The sequence below is a fragment of the Amblyomma americanum genome, chromosome 9 (genome assembly GCF_052857255.1).
Source record: "Amblyomma americanum isolate KBUSLIRL-KWMA chromosome 9, ASM5285725v1, whole genome shotgun sequence".
NCBI classification, from domain to species: Eukaryota; Metazoa; Arthropoda; class Arachnida; order Ixodida; family Ixodidae; genus Amblyomma; species Amblyomma americanum.
The window spans coordinates 135,623,104-135,635,177 of NC_135505.1; the positions used below are offsets into that span (position 1 = coordinate 135,623,104).

The 12,074-nt window shown below is 45.9% G+C and overlaps 1 protein-coding gene across 1 annotated transcript in view; it reads left to right on the top strand.

Moving 5' to 3' along the window:
• The window catches only part of LOC144104475 (uncharacterized), a 212,759-nt gene that overhangs the window by 92,776 nt on the left and 107,909 nt on the right, over positions 1-12,074 (top strand). Inside the window, 1 exon segment of the mRNA XM_077637516.1 lies at positions 2,643-2,710. Within this exon segment, the coding sequence (XP_077493642.1) occupies positions 2,643-2,710 (68 nt within the window).

The following is a 12,074-nucleotide window of genomic DNA, read 5'->3' on the forward strand; positions in this document are numbered from 1 at the left end:
GTATGGAAAACTTTTTGGTGTTGTTTGTGGGGTTTTCCGCATCCCAAGAGCTGCGAAGTGGCTTGCGTGTGATTTGGATAATGTGACGTGAAGTTAATATAAGTCACCAAGGTAAAGCAGCAGGTGTGTAGAAGTTTGGAGGGAAAACCACTCAGTGAAATTTCATCCACTAATTTGTCTTTCTTAGTAAACTGCAGTGGACGAAAGTTCAGGGTAATTCAGCATGTAGGGTCTTTATGGCTAGGTCATCGTGTGGTGATGAAAAATTGTTTTCTTCTTGCTTCTGTAAAGTTAATTCATTGCAGTTCTGTTCGTTGATCATTACGTATAGGATGTTGCGCAGTACATTGGTAATGGTACATCGGTAATGATGGCATGGCATATCTCTATTTCTGCAGAGATCATTTTTCTAGTCTTCGTTGTGCTAATTCTGCTTATATGGCTTGGTTCGTCTCTGACATGAAATTGATGTTAGCATCGTACATGTCTCGCAAGCACTCTTAAGTTCCGCAACGTTTTATTAAAGGAGGGCACTAAGTTCATTGAATGTGGTACCACCATCTTCCTCAAAATGGTAGCATAAAAGCTTTCTTCAGGGATAAAGTGTTTTGGCTTTATTAGTTGCGGTGGCTCATTGCCTCTGGCATTTTGGTACTGACCACATGTTTAGGTACTTGATTGCTAGTTACCATGGCTACATTTCAGTAAAGGTGAATTCCAGTAGCAGCTGTGTACTGGGACCTAAATGTACATTTGAGAGCACCTGGCGGCCGAAATTGACTGGAGACCCCTGAGCATGGCATGTCTTGCAGCTTTGATGTTGCTTTGGAATGTGTCTCGTAATTTAATTCTCGCTCCTTTTCTTGAAATAGGTTCTCGGCAAGGGAAGTACCGATGTACATTTTTCTTTGATTTTGTACAATTTACTTATCCCTGTGATTTTAAATAAGCTGCTGCCCTGAATTTATCGTTTTGACAAGTGCCAAACTGTGCAGTAAGTCTATAACTGATATTTTCAACTAATGTCATGTATTTATGGGCATTAATTTTGAAACACCTCTCTCAAGGTTCATTCTTTTTTGCCATATTCACTGCCATGCTTGTTGGTCCTGTGTGCTTGCACAGAGACTGTTGTCTTGCTCAGAAAACAGCTCCTGGACCAAAGAGCATTGGGGATTTTTTTTTTGTAATTTGTGGGGTTGATGAATCGAGATTGTGAGTGATTTTGTTATCACTTAAAGATAACTGGTTAGAAAACAGAAGAAAAACTACCACATGATATGGGTAGGACATAAGATATATATATATATATATATATATATAAAATCAGTTTCATCGCTCTTTGCTAGGGATATCGTCAGCATTGTAATCAATGTTTAAAATTGTGTTCCGTTTCATTTAGTAAGCAGCCAAAGTAGATAGACAAATTGTACAGACTGCTTTTCCTAGTTTGTGTTGCATTTGAAGTTACACATAAAAAAACTGGTACAGTCGTGACATCAAGGCATCGCCAGATATCTCATTAAATGCGAAATTCTCTTCAGTGGGGAGCCTGGTCTTGAAAAAAAAAAAATTTATTAATGGAGCCCCAGTTAAGATATCTTCAGGGAACTTGCATTTTTATGTGTTGATTCTACAAAAGGTCTTTTAATTTCATGGAAAACAATTCCTTGAGCACTTATGTAATTTTTATGCATGTATTTTGTGAAGAGCTTTGAAAAAAAAATCTGCTGTGGGAAACTTGCTGATATGTATGCCATTGGGTTCTCTTGATACCAAGGAATGCATGAAGTGTAAAATTGTCTGCTACCTATCATAGAACTTAAGTTACAGGGTTTTGAAGTTGTCACTTCAGAAATGCGAAGAAAAGTGTGTATTCCTGTTTCTGAAGTGGCAGCTTCAATACCCTGTAACTCAAGTTCTATGATAGCCAGGATGATAATTTTACCCTTATTGCATTCCTTGGTATCAAGAGAACCCAATGGCATACACGTCAGCGAGTTTCCCGCAGCAAATTTTTTTCAAAGCTCTTTGCAAAATGCTTGCATAAAAGTTGCATAAGTGTCCAAGAAATAGTTTTTTTGCATAAAATTAAATGACATATTTAGAATCACAAATATTTAGAATGTGCAAAAATACATGTTTCCTAAAGATTTCATAATTATGACTACATTAATAAAGCATTGTATTCAAGACCAGGCTCCCCCTTAATTAGACATAACTTTAAGCTCTATAGCTACATGCTCCGTATTGTACTCTAGCCGCATGATTTTTTTTTCGTTGCTTTGATGTTAACAAGGAGTGCTGTGCTTTCATGTACCACATTCTCACGGTGTTAGCCATATGGACCAATGTTACAAAGCTATGACGGGAAAAAAAAAAAGCATATATTCAGTTGTTTGGTTTGCTCTGAGTTTTAACATCCCTTATCCGCTGTAGTATCTGTTTGTGAAAAATGATTACACTTTCTTTGAGTAAAATTCTGCCAATTGTATGTAATACTCTTTTTCGGTCCTTTGACATATTTGGGTTCTTGTAAGCCTATACTTAACAGTACAGCTGAATATTCGCCCAGTTTTCTTGCTATAATGTTAGTGTTCAACTTTTCTTTCTTTTTCTCTCTCTTTCTGTTTTTCATGCAGAGGTCGGACGCAGTGTGGCCATGGACTTGGACCAACCGGATGGCTCAATGGGAACCCCGCGACCGAGGGTATGTATCAGTTTTTAGCGCTTCCTTTACTTCCAGGTGCAGTCCAACAGTGCTTCGTTAGTTGCTTCACCTGATATGCTACTTAGTCGCTTTAAATCTGCCACTGAAACATTTTCGCATTGAAACATTTGTGCACTTCTGGAAGCAAACTGCCCTTGCCAGCTTTCTAGGTGTCGCCTTTGGGGAGGGAATTCTTTTCTAAGCTGTGCAATGGAATAGCGACGAGCTCTGATTGTAGATTTAGAAATGGAGTCGCTGATTACATACCGTATAAACACATGTAAGGGCCACTTTTTTTTCCAGATTTGAGGGCCAATTTTCGGGGTGCGGCCCACACACGCGATGGTCAAAAAAAAATAAGTAAAAATACACCAATCAGGGAATGAGCGGCATTTATTCTACGTTCAATCGTAACTCGCACAGTACTCCGACTCCGAGCTAGTGCTGTGCTCTGGTGCGCGCTCATCCCACAAGAAGTCGCGTAGCATGCCCACTGTCAACGCGTAGCCGTTGTACCGCGCTTCCATCACTTAGCACGGCAGCTCTTCTTCCAGTTTGGGAAACTTGCACGGCTTGCCTCGGAAAGCGCGCTTTTTACAGCTTGTGTTCCTCAATGCATCCTTTTGGTTGCACCATCGTCGGATGCCCTTCTCAGCCATGTCGAATTTCCCTCCCGCCGCATGCTTGCCGTGTTAGACAGCAAACTCCCAGGCATGTAGCTATTAAGGTGCTTGCCCCTCATGCTAAAATTGCAACGCTCGGCGGCGGCACGCGGAAGCCTAACTATGGTGAATTAACACGCTACCACATCTCCCGTGCCTTTGACAGCCACAAAAAGCTGGAGCTGGTGATACTAATGCCAATATGGATAGCGGGGGCTTGTGGTGGAGGAAAAAGTTGATGATGGTGATGAGCCGCAGCCTCTGGCGCCATCCGTAGGCGGTACCTGGAAGCTCCTGTGCGTACGCGTCGCCTCCGCGATCAAGTGCACCGTTACTCGTAGCCGGAACAGATCGCAGAAGCCATGGCACGTGCGTTTCGAAGGCTATTCTCGTGTAGGTCATGGAAAGGTTGGGTGCGGCTCTCACAGGGATATTTTTTTTTTTAAATTCCTTCTGGAAAGCAGGGTGCAGCCCTTACAGGTGTTTGTATGGTATGCTTGGGGTACAACGGTGTTTTCAGCTGCTTGTTGGCACTGAAGCACACAGTACTGAATAGCCCTGCAATTAAGTGATACTTTTGATTTGGACTTCAAGAGACTGAAAAAAATGTTCGAACTACCCGAAGGTCCGAATTAAAAAATTATCCTCAGAAGACTGCCATGAACCGTCTGCGTCTCAGTAAATTTATTTGGTTTAAAATCTCTGCGGTAGCGGTCTGCTTTTAAGATGGAAACTGTGCCACCGCCGATTTTTTGCAATTCTGTCAGATATTTTACTGCATACACACTGTTTGGGATGCTAGCGCAGAGGTGTTCTAAAAATGTAAAGGCCGGCCTCTTTCCTTCACGACACTCTAGCAGGGGAGCCTCCTCACAAGTGTCACCGTTGCATGAGAAGAGGTTGTCCCGCACAAACTGCAAACAGCACGAGTCTGGTGCGCAGTTTCAGCACACAGGAAGAACCACTGCGATAGAAATCGGGGAAACACATGTTGGTGCTGAAACGGAGTGATGGTTCAAAAAAAAAAAAATCCAGTGACATGCGAATCATCTTCCATATGGAACGTAGCTGGCATCACTGCGGTACGACGCGAAGCTCTGAAAAGAGAACCCGAAACGATGCAGCCGGACCATTTTTCAGTGACTGTGCCCTCCGGTCGTTCATACCACAGGTTCATGGTAATATTGTGCCATGCAGTTGAGGCTTGGGCCGGGCTATTTGGGCAATCGTTTGCTGTTCCGGTCACATCTCGACATGACCCTTCACTGAGCCAGTCCGAATTAACTGGTGTGAGCCTAGCTGCATCCGAACTTACAAGCGCATATTGCAATAGACATGCCACATGGGTGTTGGTCGGGACTATGCCGACATTTTGAATGATCCGAATTATAAAAATAACGGGTAGAAATAATGAGGTTTTACTTCACCGTATTGTTCATGAATCCTGCGATTGTTGACATAGGAACGTTCTTATGAGAATTGTGTACCCTGAGGTGTCATGGCAGAAACAAAATTTAGTTGCTAATAATGCTGAAAATTGGTGGTTAAACACGCTCATTTCTTGCTGCTTTGCCTCGCTTTCTATGTGACTTGTCAAGTAGGACACGTATCGATATTTTATCACGATAGCATTAAAGCGGACGTTTGGCAAGGACCCCAGGGGGAACAAAAAATTTCGCAATTGGTCATCAGAGTCGTGACATCACAGCCAAATGACCTGGCTTCGGTAAGTCAAACACCTCACCACGATCACAAAGCGCAACGTTGATGATGTCAGTGCACAATTGCTCGTTAGTCTACATGGTCGTGACGTCATTCCGCCATCATTGCGTAGTGCTTGTGAAGAAAGAAAAGCACTTGCACTGAAAAGAAACGTGGTCGAGCCGTGACTCGAACCACTGCCCTTTGGGTCATGAGCCGGGCGCACTAACCCTCGGCCACTGAGGAACGTTCGCTCAGTGCGATAGTTCGGGGGCTTTATGTGACCACCTTATGGCAACCCTCATAGCCCGAGTCACTTTGGGACCCCATAAACCATGACCACCTTATACCACATAGTTTGCAGCACTATCGCATTACACACTTAAGGTTTACTTAAGCGTCCCCAAAATTTCTTCCAGTAGTAGTGGTGCGGAGAAGAGGAGCCCAGTACCTAGGAAACTTATCCAGTGACTCTGCTTGATGTGTTATAGTGGTGCCAGCATGCGGTGGTCGCCAGAACTATTAGTGCGTGAAGTACATCATAGTGTTAAGAGATGGCATGAGAGATCCCCGCACGCATTCGCATTCACTTGTCATTGGGATTACGAATGCAGTCTCAAATTTTTGTTTAAGCATGTCGTGGACAGAATAGCTAAACCTAATGTCACATGCACATTACATGATGTAGCGGTCATTGAAAAGTTTCAACGCACAACTTAGTCCCGTTGATTCAAAGTTACTCAATTTGAATAGCTGGTTAATTCGTACTGACACTTTGGTCCACTCCGAGTAGCGGCTACTAATGTGAAAGCACTGTTGCGATGGGCAAAACCCGGGCAGGATTTTGCTTTGTTTGTCAGTTTATGCAAAGTTTCTTGCGATATTTGTTGGTTTGTGCCAAGAAAAATATATAAGTAAAAATAAATATCATATAAATATTGCCGCAACTGTGAGTGGAACCCGCAGCGACGCGAACGAATTGGCTTTGCTGGCCAGTGCTGGAGCGCACTAGGCTATCGCCGCAGCCAAGCCAGGGACGTGACTTCATGTCGGCCATGGTGAGGAGCAGGTGATGATAAACGGCTTTGGAAACACGCAACTTGCAGCTGTGCTGTTGGTTGGCTTACAGTTGTGGCCACTGTCATAGCTGTTCATGCACTTACCTAGGGGGAAAAGTAGCAATGCGGCAATTCATCCACCACAGGAATGCTGGGAACTTGACACCTTGCATTTGGCTTGGTTAGTGTTGGACCAGAAGCGTGGATTCGGGCTTCAGGGTGGGTTTTCTCAAGGCGAACCTCGAAGAAATGCTTTGCTAAATTCCATACGAGCTTTACACTGAACTAGTGTCAACAACCTTAAATCTGCCTCGTGTGGTAGAAGCCCATTTGTGGTCCTTTTTTACTTGTGGTAGAGCATCCGCCTCACATTCGGGAGGTGCTGGGTTCGATCCCCAGTGACGCCGGGTACCCACCGGTTTTTAATGGGTACACGTATTCCCCCGGCTTGGTGGTCGGCTCTTCTGGGTGAGATTCTTGGGAAAAGGGTCTTGACCACTTCTTCTTTTCTTGCTTCAAAATTTATTGAAGTCATTCGCTGATATAAAAGAATTTGTAAGTGAATACAACTTAAGTCTGCAGTGACCGCCACACTGAATCCTTCCTGACAAAAAGTAAGCAGCAGATTAACCTATAAGCTCAGGAATTTCCATACCATGCCTGTGGTTTTTTTTAATACAAGCATCATAAAGCTGATTTCAATTATTGTTGTGATTGTTCAGCAGAAAATACGGGTTACCACGAACCATGGCTCATTGTTATTAACTGCTGTTTATTAATGTGAAAGCATTACTAGTCCCATTAAGAGAAAAGCTAGCAGTATGTGTGTGTGTGTATACGCACTTGCAGATGCTACAGAAAACCCAGCGATTTCAAAAAAATAGGGTGCCGTCATCAAGCGTCCGTATGACACGCACAGCAAGCTGAGAGCTGCCACTTCAGACAATTCTGTACATGTCATTCATCCATATATGCCCGCACCTGGCTGACCTCCGTGGGGCGGCAGTTTTCCCGCCATTGCACACCAAAATTGTTACGCAACCGTTTGTCATGTGGCGTTCCGGGTGGTGTCGTCCAATTTCTCGTTGCATATAACTTACATGTCCAAGTCAAGCTTGAGGCCAGCTTGCAACAGGGATTCACACCGACATATGCACCTTCAAATTTTGCCTTCTGGACTTTTACATCAAAATTGTGATGCAACCATTCGTCTTACAGTGTTCTGGGTGGTGTCATACGTGGGCGTGTTTTGTGAATGGTGTCATACGTCATCGCTGGATTTCATTGCGGCCTGTCTTGTGTGTGCTCGTGCAATGAACAGTGGACCATCAAAATCTACAGCTTCAACATGGGCACCACCTGGAGTGAAACGTGGTCATCCGCTCAAATACGCAAACGTCAAAGAACCACGACAGCGTTTGTAATGCTTTCGCATTCCCGCACGTAACCACTCTTATGGGTCTTTGCCAAATTTTTAAAAAAATTTGTATCCTAATAAATATTTGTCGAGTGGAGAGCGTCCCGACGCCGCCATCATTCCGCGTTTTCAGGACAAGAAAAAGTGGAAGACGGAAGGCAACAGCCTCGGAGCCAGCCCACATAGTTGCATGTACAGTAGTGGGCAGAAGAGATCCCCCTTCCCCCGCTCATGTTGGCAAGCTTGCTTCTCTACATGGGAGCCACCTGACAAAGGCCTCCTGCTGTTGAGATCGGTACCCTGGGCCTTGGACGAGAAAAATAACTCTGGAGAGAGCGTGACGTCACGCGGTCAGCCTTCACAAGCCAAGCGCTCACGAAGTCATTCCCTGCCTCGGTTTTTCTTTCTCAGAGTCGGTCCTCAAAGTCTCGGTGTCGGTATGTTTTAGTGCGCGTGTCTGTGCGCCCTATGGCGCGGGCGTGTACAGCAAGGAGATTGGTCTACAGTTGGTTTCCCTCGTTAGTCATTGCATGCGCACGTGCAGCGGGAATAGACATCACTGCACACTGTCATGTGGTGTGACCACATGGGGGAGTGACTCTCTCCTTTTTATTTTTTATGTCTACGCTTCATGTTTATCGCTGGACGCTCGTTCCCTAGATTTTTTTTCCTCCATGCACAGGGCTGGTCTCGACAGCAGGAAGGCTTCGTCAAGTGGCGCCACGATGCAGAGCTACTAGCTTCGGAACACGAGTGGGGGGGTCTCTTAATTTTGCCCACGTCTATACATCTTGTTGAGCGCTGCCTGCACGCTTTGTCTCTTGGCATAGTTTCGTTTTCGCATCTTCGGTTGCGTGCACTTGCCCCAGTGCGTCGACGGAACTGTCAGCAGAAGCAATACATTCATGCCACACATAAGCAAAAAAGCGGAGCACCATTTGAGAAATTTCCTGGAAGTTTATGAAACTGGAGCTGTCTGATGCTCTTGTAAAAGCATACTCCAAGCACCTTCAGATATGACCACGAACCTTGCAAATGATTTAAAAGTGTCACTAATATTTTCATGCGGGATTTAACCATAGCTGCCAAAGCTGAAGGCTCAGATTAATCAAGCGTTGTTAATATGCTGAGAAGACATCGCTGTCGAAATCAGTTGATGGCCGCTCAAATGCAGGGCCGAATGCGGATCCCAAGCAATATAGGCAATCGGCCCAATATTGAAAATGGATGGTTTTATTCTAGTCATTTGTAGGACCGGCCTTAGCCAATACGTTTACCTCTGCTGCTTGGGATGGTGTCGCTCTCGTTGTCTACCCGAGCTACCGCTTATCGTCCATATCGCGAGCTGTTTCGTTGCGTTTGGTGAGCAGTGCACCTCTTTGAGGCACTTTGATAACGGCCTCTGATATCAGTCTGCCGGTGGCATTACGTCTAAGCTATATTCACGAAAAAAAATGGGGGTACACTTAGGCGAAGTGTACCCCCATTTTACCCCATTTTACACCACAGGTACACCGCCTAAGTGTCCGCTTAAGTGTACCTGCCTCACTTAGGCCTAAGTGACACTGTCATGTCACACCCCGAAGGTGTGACGCGACAGCGGTTCCTCTTGCCAGACACGCAAGCTGTTTCCCCTTTCACAGTCCCAATCATTATGTGAAAGAGCACGCGACATATATATATAAAGCCCGTTCCGAGGCGCCCCTGGTTTGGCTAGCGCAATCTATGGGGAGCCTCTTGCAATCTACTTCTAACTTTTCGGTCACGCCGACACCGGCTTTTCCTTTTGCTTATTTCATTTTTTAAAGCAGTGCTTTAATAACATTTGGGTTTAGAGCTCTTGATTTTTTGTTTTGCTGTGTGATCACTGTTGTTATATAAACTTGCCGGCACGGCTGGAAGAGTTGAAGTTACTCTACGAAACGCAATATTTTAATGCTAAAAAGCGCCACTTTTTCTGCTAGAAAACGCGAAATTGCTGCTACATATCGCAATTTCTTGTGCTACCAAAGCTGCCACAAGGAGTCTGTGGCCGGTTTTAAAGATTAAAGACACGTGCTGAGCCTCTGGCTTGTGTCTTCATCACTTTGTTTGTGGCGCGAGGTGCCACAGGATATAACTGGAATGATTGCAATCGCGCGCAACTGCTTGTACGCGTTATTCCAGATTGTAGTAGGCGATTGCGGCGTCTTACGTCGAAAGTCCATCATCAGCTTTCTTTAAATTGAGCGCGGCCGAGAGTAGTGGTGTTCTTGGACGACCGCCGAGCACGCGTGTTGCGCCTAGTTGCTTAATTCTTTGCGCGAGCAAGTCAGCCCACCAAGGAGTTCGTTTCGGTGCCACGTGTATGCGTTGGTTTCATCGTGTGTTCTCGGCGTGGCCACCACCACGATACATTATGATGATGATTAATCGCGAATTCAGGGAAGGGACAAGGCGGCCGAAAAAAAGGATAGAGAAATAAGAGCAGCTGCAGCCCTTGTCTTAGATATATGCGGCCCACCGGCATTGCTTCTGAGCGGCGTATACAGGGTGATTCATTTTTAACGTTTACAAATTGTTATTAAAAAAAAATTGCCGATGGTTTAGCTCCGTTTAAACATAGTGCGCGTACGCGACAGCTGACCCGAAGACGTGGCTTCGCTAGGGGCTTGTCGCTGTCTTTTCTCCGCTTCTTGACAGCGTCGTTTGGCGAGCCGTTCCTCTCGTTGTTTCGGCGTCTCGGCTGCGCACTTGGCATTCCTGGCTTCTTGGGCTTGTTGTCGGCTCGCCTTATACCATGCCACAACTTCGGGATCCTTCGACGTGGCTTCCCGCAGGTGCCGTTGATGTCAGTCGCAGTATACACACGGACTTTCTGCGTCTTCACTCATCGGTCATCTGAAGAACGGGCGCTTCGCACCCTCTGTTTATAAAGTGGCCGAGCAGTGGCGCGCATCTGTTGCCCAACTGCGCATGTGTACCGCACCCGTAGCTACTGCGCATGCGCGACGCAACTCTGACGTCACGCGCGGCGCACCTGTTGCTCGGCGCATGCGCATCGACTGCTCCGGCTCGGCCCGGTGACCTTGGTTTTGCATGGCGTAGTGAAGCTATCGCTTCAAAAATGGTTGCTGTTTAGCTCAGCTAAGCGTGGTTTAGCGAAGCCGTCCCGACGACGTGGACGGCTCCGGCCGACTCACTCAGTCCACAGCGAGGACTGCAGTGCGAACGCCGCGAGAGCTGCGCCGGCTCCTTTCACCAGACCCGCCGCGGTGGCTCAGTGGTTAGGGCGCTCGACTACTGATCCGGAGTTCCCGGGTTCGAACCCGACCGCGGCGGCTGCGTTTTTATGGAGGAAAAACGCTAAGGCACCCGTGTGCTGTGCGATGTCAGTGCACGTTAAAGATCCCCAGGTGGTCGAAATTATTCCGGAGCCCTCCACTACGGCACCTCCTTCTTCCTTTCTTCTTTCACTTCCTCCTTTATCCCTTCCCTTAGGGCGTGGTTCAGGTGTCCAACCATATGTGAGAGATACTGCGCCATTTCCTTTCCCCAAAAACCAATTATTATTATTATTATTATTTCATCATCAAAGGGAGAGTCACGTGGTTAGTCACGCGGCCACAGCTGATAATAATAAGTGGTTATGGCGCTCGGCTGCTGACCCGAAAGACGTGGGTTCGATCCCGGCCGCAGTGCTCGAATTTCGATGGAGGTGAAATGCTTGTAGTCCGTCTATACTGTGCGATGTGAGTGCCCGTTCAAGAGCCCCAGGTGGTCGAAATTATCCGGAGCCCTTCACTGCGGCGTCCCTCATAGTCTCAGTCGATTTGGGACGTTAAAACACCGTAAAACCATAAAACTTACTCGGCAATGTGGTTCGCAATATCATCCGTCAAAAATAGGCATTTGACAGCTCGTTGAGTTAGCTTTCCCGCATTGACTATTTATAAAATAGTCCCTCGTAGTTTTTAACCATCAAATACAGGCGCAATTTGTGTATATGAGGATGTGGAAGGAGCTAACATGATTTTGGACGCCAATGTAATGCTGGAAAGCCAACTCAGTAAGCTTTCAAATGCGTGTTTTTGACTTTCGATATTTCGAACCACATTGCGGGTCACGAAAATTTAAAGAATACCGTCGTTGTTGATGGCCAACCATTTCGCAGTATTGCCTTGGCCCCTAAAGCAAAAAAGGTGTTTATTTTGAAGATTTTTATTCGGTGATATGAACTGTACATCAGTGAATATATAGAAGCTCCCGGAGCACGAAAGCTGTGTCGGGACCTCCTATTTTATTGCTATTTTAAGTTACTTAATCGTCTAATTATTGATCCATGTGAGGTGGTACAGTACATTTGCCTTGCCTTGCAATCCAGCTCAGCAAACCGTACCAACTTGTTTCTGGCAGTTTTTTTTTAAGTAAATTTTTTGTAGCGGGAGCTACATTGGCCACGAGCTCGCAGTTTCGCCGTGGTCGCACCGCACCGCGTGACCAACCACGTGACTGGTCACGTGACCAACCGCGTGAAGAACCACGTG